This window comes from Gallinula chloropus (genome assembly GCF_964237585.1).
Source record: "Gallinula chloropus genome assembly, chromosome: 3".
In the NCBI taxonomy this organism is placed as follows: Eukaryota; Metazoa; Chordata; class Aves; order Gruiformes; family Rallidae; genus Gallinula; species Gallinula chloropus.
In genome coordinates, this window is record NC_140087.1 from 84911219 (window position 1) to 84918320 (window position 7102).

Sequence of the window (7102 nt, forward strand, 5' to 3'; positions counted from 1 at the left end):
TGCCCCATGACAAACCCCCACTGCAGCACAGGAGCCTTCGCAAAAGGAAGGTAACCGCACCACGGCGTTTATTGGATGGCACCCGTCCCAGCACAGCCTCCCCCCGTCCTCCTACCTCACTCCATCTCATACGCGCCCTGCGCGGGCCCGCCTTCCGCTCGCACGAGCGGCTCGTTGGTTGTTCTCAGGACGGCGGCCAACTGGTGCCAGAACATTCTCTGTCTGTGCTCCTCGGGGCTCCACTTCAAGTAGGTTTTTCTCTTCAGCAGCTTCCGGAGCTTGCTGAACTTCTGCGGCACGCTGTTGGGCGGGAGGTCTTCCAGCACAATCATGATGAGGGAATCCTGGTTTTCGTTCAGGACGCGGTGCTCAGCGAAGTACAGTTCATACTGACACCAGCAGCTGTTCACGAAGCTGCGAGAGAGGATGAAAAGGACCTTGTGGCTGTTCTCGATGCAGTAGAAGATGTTGCCGAGCACGGGATGCCCCGGTTTGAAATCCCTCTCGTGGTAACAGATCCTGAATCCGTCGCCTTCCAGTTTTTTCAGGAGGTTCTCTTTGGTCCAGTCTGCATCTTGCTCGCTGTAGGAAACGAAGGCATCAAAGGGCTTGTTTTCCAGCCTCTTCTCATACTGCTTCCTCTTGGCCATACACCAGTACCAACCCATTCGCACATACCACAGCCCGTCAAACCGCCAGCACAGGCCTGTTAACACCAGAACAGCCAGGACAGCGACACAAGCTGTGATGGCCATCTGGATGCCCAGGGAGCAGCGCAGGAGCGTGAGGTCACTGCTCTCCACCAGCAAGCCCCTCCTCTCCATCGGGAAGTTGCACCAGAGATGTCCTTTCCCGTTGATCTGCAGGTGGGGCTGGTGGATGTAGATGTTCACAAACCAATACAAGTCACAGTTGCAAAAGAAGTGTTTGCCTTGGACAGTCAACACACTCAGGCTCGTCAGCTGGCCAAAAGTGTCCTCCACGATAGTAGTGATGGCGTTGTCACTAATGTCCAGCTCCACCAGGGAGGCCGGGAGGGAGCCACGCTGCAGGAAGGAGATTTTATTCCCAGATAAGTTGAAGTACCTCAGCATGGGGAGAGCTTTCCCGAAGCGGTCAGGCAGTTCTGAAATCAGGTTGCGACTGCTGTCCAGGTTAGTGAGCGCAGGGAGGGCGCTGGCGGGTTCCAGTCTGGCGATGAGGTTTCCGGAGACGTTTAGGTACTCGAGTCTCTCCAGGGCGTCAGTCAGTGGCAATGTGTGCAACTTATTTTTGCTGAGGTCACATCTGGTTAGAGTCGGTGGGAAATACTCAGGATGCATCTCTGTAATTTTGTTATTTTGGATGTTAAGGACCGCCAGGTTGGAGACAGATTTAAAGCCAGGGGGTATTGCTTTAATATCGCCGTTGCTTAGGTCGAGATGCTGCAGGGAGGAAGGCAAGTTGGGCAGCACAGAAATCCGGTTGCTGCCGAGATCCAGGAACAGTAATTCTTTCATCATGCCAGCAAACCACTCTGGCAGCTCTACAATTGAGCAGTTGGCCATTTCCAGGTGTTTCACTTTCTTTGGGAGGCTCTCGATGGGCGTCCCAGCCTGGTTTCTGACAAAGGAAATGGCGTTAATGTGCACGGTTCCAGGGTGAAAGTTCTCCTTGGCGTTAAAGGCAGCTGGGCGTGCGGTGTAGATGAAGTGATTTCCTTGGATGTACATGTGTTCTAAGTTAAGCATCTTCTGAGCGAAGTTTTGGGGTATGTGACTTATGTTGGTGAAGGACAGATCAATTACGGTGACGGTGGAAGGGAGGCACAGCATATCCAAGCTGTTGATGGGGTTGTTGCTGAGGTTTACAAACAGCAGCTTGCTGTCTGGGAAGGTACAGGTCGCTGAGTGGTCTAGGATGTTAATCGTTAGCTTGTTGTAACTGGCATCAATAGACCACATGTTCTTCATGGGCAAAACCAGGGTGAACAGCGACAGGAGATCCGTTTCCAAGTCACTGTGGCTAATGTTAAGCTCCAAAATCCTGTCCAGCTGAGCCTGGCAGTGATCTGGATCCAGTTTTAACATCAGCTTTTCCTTGGAGAGTTTGCTGTTGGACAGGTCGAGCGTCCCGTTGACTGGCACTCCGCAGAAGCCGGGCTGTGCCGTGGCTGTGGGAGGCACCGTCACGTTCTTCTCTGCTCTTCGGAGAAGATGCTCCGTACTTCGCCTGAGCCTCGGGTGGAGGTTTGGGGGGAGGGATGGACCTCTCGCACGGGGCAGCTCCTCAGCGGGCACAGGCAGCTCCGGAGCACCCTCTGGTGATCGGATGGAAAACTTAGAAAGCTGGAGAGACCCCACAGCTCCGGCAGCGTGTGAGAGCTTCAGGTGGAGTGGGAGACCCGATACAAGAAGGTTCTTACCATTGAATGATAAATCGACAGACACGAGGCTGAGCAGGCTCGTGAACGCACCGGGTTCAACGTCCTTGATACGATTGTAGGAAAGGTCTAAAAATTCCAGCACATCAAAGCCTCCCAAGTCTCTGGTGGTTATTTTTTCAATTAGGTTATGTGAGAAATTGAGAGCTCTTGCTGTCTGGGGAGCTCGTGCTTCCGATACGGAGGAGAGGTTTAAGTAGGAGTAGTTATAGACTGGGAGGGTGTAGGCTGCGGGTGTTCTCGGAGTTAGGAATCCATTTGCTCTACTGAGCAGGAATGGCATGAAGTAGAAGGGAAGGTTTCCGATTCGGGTCCTCATCCTGGAGAAAAGAAACATGAAATCCATCGTTAGAACATGCCCTGTGCTAATGAGTGCCCTTAAAAAAGCCCCAATAACCCTCATTAACTTGCAGGCACAGAAATTGTTTCGTTACTTGTATCAATGAACCCCTTTTTATCTGCATAAAAAGAAAATCTCTCACTTCATTGTTCTCTTCAAGAAGCAAAGCTGAGAGACAATGTCAGGGAACCATCTGAAGGAGAGCACTTCCAGGTCAGTGTCACAGGATCACAGATTGTGTTAGGCTGGAAGGGACCTTTGGAGCTCACCTGGTCCAGCTGTGGTGTGTATAGCTGCTAGGTTTGTAGCAGGAATCGATGTGGGGTTGGATCAGCTGATGGGAAAAGCAGACAAGCTTTTGAATATGGAAAGTCTTCCACCAGGTCTCAAAAGCTTTTTGGGTGGAAGAGGAGGTTGTGCCTCTCCCTCACCACAGTGGGCTCTCTGCGTGTTCCGGTGCCCCCACATGCAGAGCACAGGCTCTGTGTGGCTCAGTGCCCCTGCAAGCAGAGCACAGGCTCTGTGTGGCTCTGTACCCCTGCATGCAGAACGGGTTCTTGGCGTCCCAGGAAGCAATGGGGACAGGTAATATCAAGCAGGTTCAAAAGCGATTAGCTGAATTTAAGAAGCTAAATACTACTATATTGGCTCAAAGCACTGCCTCGCCTGTGACCCTGCTCTGACAGACACAGTGAGCGGTGCTGTTTCAGGAGGACACAGGAGCCTGGAGAGTCTCTGAGGCCCATCCCTTTTCCCAGCATCCCCAATGGCAGTAAAACAGGTGTTAAGCTCACTTCCTGCCTACTCCATTTCAGGTATCTTTGTGAATCAGTCGGATCTACTTGAGCCTGAGTGAGTTTTCTGTTTATACCTGTGTTCTCCCCACCCCACCCCCACCCCAGCCCTGGCAGCAGCGAGCAGCCTTTGCATTCACCTCTCTCCATTGCATAATGTGCTTTCCTAACCACTGCTTGGGTTTTACATCCCTCATCTAGGTAAACCCAAAACCCATTCAGCTACTGAAGTATTGAAGAGTGGGGTCGTGGGGAGCTCCATATCACTGGGGAGCTCTGTGTCACTGCCACCATGTATCTGCTGCTGACCCTATCCCCTCAGTGGGTCACTCAGCCGAGAAGTCCCCATGTGACCCTTTATCAGCCTTTATCATTTGCCTTACCTGTCAGAGTAAGGAAAGGGCACGTTCCTTTTGAGGTAGGACTTTAGAGGCTCATACAAGGCAGCCCGCGTCGGGAGAGGTCACTCATCGTCACACATCGTTCACCTTCGGAGACATCCCGTTGCCTGGTAGCATCACTGCCCAGCTCCTCTCTGGCCGTCCTGGTTCCTGGCACCTCCAGTCCGTATCCTGGATTTATTTCCTGAAAACACAGGAGCAAAGCTTTAGGAGAGCAGCATCCTGTCCTCACCGTCTCCTTTGCTGCTCACTAAGTTTCGGACCATCAAGTTTTAACTGGAGAAGAGTGATCTGGATGGAGGATTTCCCATCATGGGTTGAAGGCTGTGAGACAGCCATTGCTCCGACTCCAGTGACCCTCCCAGTTCCCTTTTCCCCTCCTCTTACCTGCTCTTCTTGGTGCTGCTCCCTCCCCAGTACCTTCTACCCCTTTTTGTAGCCCCATGAGCGGGGTGGGCCCCTGGGAAACGCCTCCAGGACCGGGGTATGCAGGCTGGGGAGCCACCCCCTTCTTCCCTCAGACACGCACGGGGGAGTGGAGCAGGGCAGGGCCACGCTCCACTTCCCCATGTGTGTCTGAGGGAAGAAGGGGGCCCCTCCACACACACCCCAATCCAGCCCAGGAAAACCAGCCAAGTTCTCCCCAAACTCATTTTATTCCCATTAATGGGATTTGGAGCGGGATACATTTCCTAAGATTCACATACCCATCTCTCTCTCATCTCACACACCAGAAGTGGGGAAAAAAGGTGGGGGGAAAAAGGTGGGGGGAAAAAACAAGTCACCAGAGATTTTCTGGGTGAAACAGAAGCTGCTTTGTTTGCAGCTGGTTGGATTCAGGATGCCTGCAGAAGGGAAGTCAGGAGACTGCACAAGGTGCAAGAGCTCTGCAATCTGCTCTCCTTTTCCACTCTATTTATTTCATTTCTTCTTCCTTCCCCTTCTCTTTCACAACTGCCAGTGACTGGAAACTCTTGTAGCAGCCCTGAGGCTCCTCTGCCTGGCTCTGGGAAACCCCAAAGTTGTTTGTGCTGTTTTTTTCAGTCTGACCAAGCGCATTCCTGCCCCAGCAGGTTCTGGGAATTGCCCTGAAGTCATGAGCTCTTCGGGCAGACAGATCCATACTCACTGTAGTAGAAGAGGCAGGAAATTAAAAGGGGTTTGGTCATGTCAGGAGAGATTCTTGCTGCTGTTTTCAGCTTGGGGTGATGACAGGCATTTCCCCCCTCAACAAATCTTCCTTCCTCCCTGTGCTGCTCCCCCCCTCAGCCTTGGGGAAGATGGGGCAGCTGTTTTCCAGTCCCCAGCCCATCGGATCATCTTTCCATCTGGCCCTGAGAGGGAATCACAGCTGGAAGCAGGACTTGAATATATGTCCACACAGGAGCAGTTATTCCGCTGATGTGCCTGTGCTGAAGTTCCCCTAACATGTCTCCTCCAGCCTGTGGCCTGTGTGTTCCTTCACTCTCCTCTTATTTGGGGATTGCAGGGAAGAGCAGTCCCAGGGGGAAATGTGCTCCAGCAAGTCGGGGAAGCACAGCAAGGGCAGAGCTGAGGCAGGTTGGGGTCTTTCCAAGGGCTCCATGAAGAGGTCCCATTCTGAAACCAGTCGTCTACGGCTTGTCACCGTACCTCCACAGGAGATGTTGGTTTGTGCTGGAGATGGGGGTCTACAGGGGAAGAGGTGAGCCCATGCAGGACCTGCTCAGATCCAGAGAGGGTGGGCACCAGCCTTGAGAACAGACCTCCCAGGGCTTCCACATGGGTGCTGGGTGAAAGCTGTAAGTCAGATTGCGCAGCTGTACAAGGGAGATCCTTCTGCCCAGGAAAGGCACTTGTCTGCCTCCCCACAAGGCCAGGGAATTACACCCCATGTTTCGTTACTGCTTGAGAAAATCCTGGCAAGACTGATGGGCTGTCTTCTCCCCCTCAGGTAAGTGATACTGCCCAGGGACAGCCGCACACCGAGCCACCGACTGCCCTCAGCCACGTCCCATCATCTCCACTGGTGTTTCACACAAACATGCTCCCTGCTTTTTGGTCCAGTCTTGCAGCTAATGAATAAGCTGTGAGTTTAAATGGCAGCTGAAAACAAGCTCTAGAGTGAAGCCCTATTGTCCACAGGCTAATGGCTGCTCTACAAGCAGCGTCCTCGGGTGGAACCGCAAATATCGACATGGGCATAACAACGTGACCTTCCTACAGGAAAACCCATTTTTATTTCTGCTCCTCAGTCAGCAGGTCCTGACAGGCAGCGAGCGCTGCTCTTGTTCTTAGATGGCTGGGGTTGCAGAGGAGGAGCCCACAAGTAAGTGTTGCGGTAAAAGTCGGACAGGGGGTGTTAATCACAGAATCATAGGGGTTGGAAGGGACCTCAAGAGATCGAGTCCAACCCCAAAAGGTAAGTGCTTGTTACCAGTGTTTGTTCTTTATGCTGGAGTACCCAAACCAGCTCACCCTCTCTCAGCAGGAAATAGGTGAAGCAAAGAGGTGGGGTTTCACTTTCCCAAACCTCCTTCCCTTTGGACTAAGTGCAAAGGACATTAGAAGCATCACTGCAGATTTGCTGTCTGCCTCTCGGGTTATTTCCCACGTTGGATTCTGAAATGAGCATGGAAAACATCTCTGCCTGTGAGGCTGGGAAAGGCCTCTGAGCAAACCAGCATGGACGCCTGCAGCCCTCCAGTTCTCTCTGCACTTTCCGCATACCAGAAAAGGCTTGGTTTTCCCCCAGTTTTGGGACTGAGACATTCCTGCATCCCAGAGCCTGACAGGGGAAAGCTGGCAGCAGCAAGGTGCTCTCAGCTCTATGTTTCTTTAGGTTCCAGTGTGTTAAAGCATAAAATTACACTGGAATGAGTTCTTTCTAGCAGCATCATCTCATGGTCTTTTGTACCCCGTGGGGCACCCTCCCCACTCCCCTCACCCCTGCAGTTCTCTCCCAAATTGGCTGCTGGTTGGGCAGAGGGCAGAGGAATTTATTCTTGTCTTTGCTGGTTTGCATGGATGTGGGGTGGGATCATGTGTGAGCATGTCCTTTCCCTGCAAGGGGAAGTAGAGGCTGAGGAATAAGGGAGCCCTGGGTACAGATTTGGTGGTTTGCTCACAAAGTGGCCGTAAAAGTTGGCACTTGTGGCACACCAAG

The 7102-nt window shown here is 52.5% G+C and overlaps 1 protein-coding gene across 1 annotated transcript; it reads right to left on the minus strand.

Moving 5' to 3' along the window:
• Positions 1–72: 72 nt before the first annotated feature.
• LOC311190187 (uncharacterized protein) lies at positions 73–2741 on the minus strand (the record flags this gene model as incomplete). Its single annotated transcript, XM_084262046.1, has 1 exon — positions 73–2741. The coding sequence occupies one exon, from the start codon at positions 2739–2741 to the stop codon at positions 117–119; it is 2625 nt and encodes an 874-aa protein (XP_084118172.1). The 3' UTR covers positions 73–116.
• Between the last annotated feature and the right edge of the window lie 4361 nt (positions 2742–7102).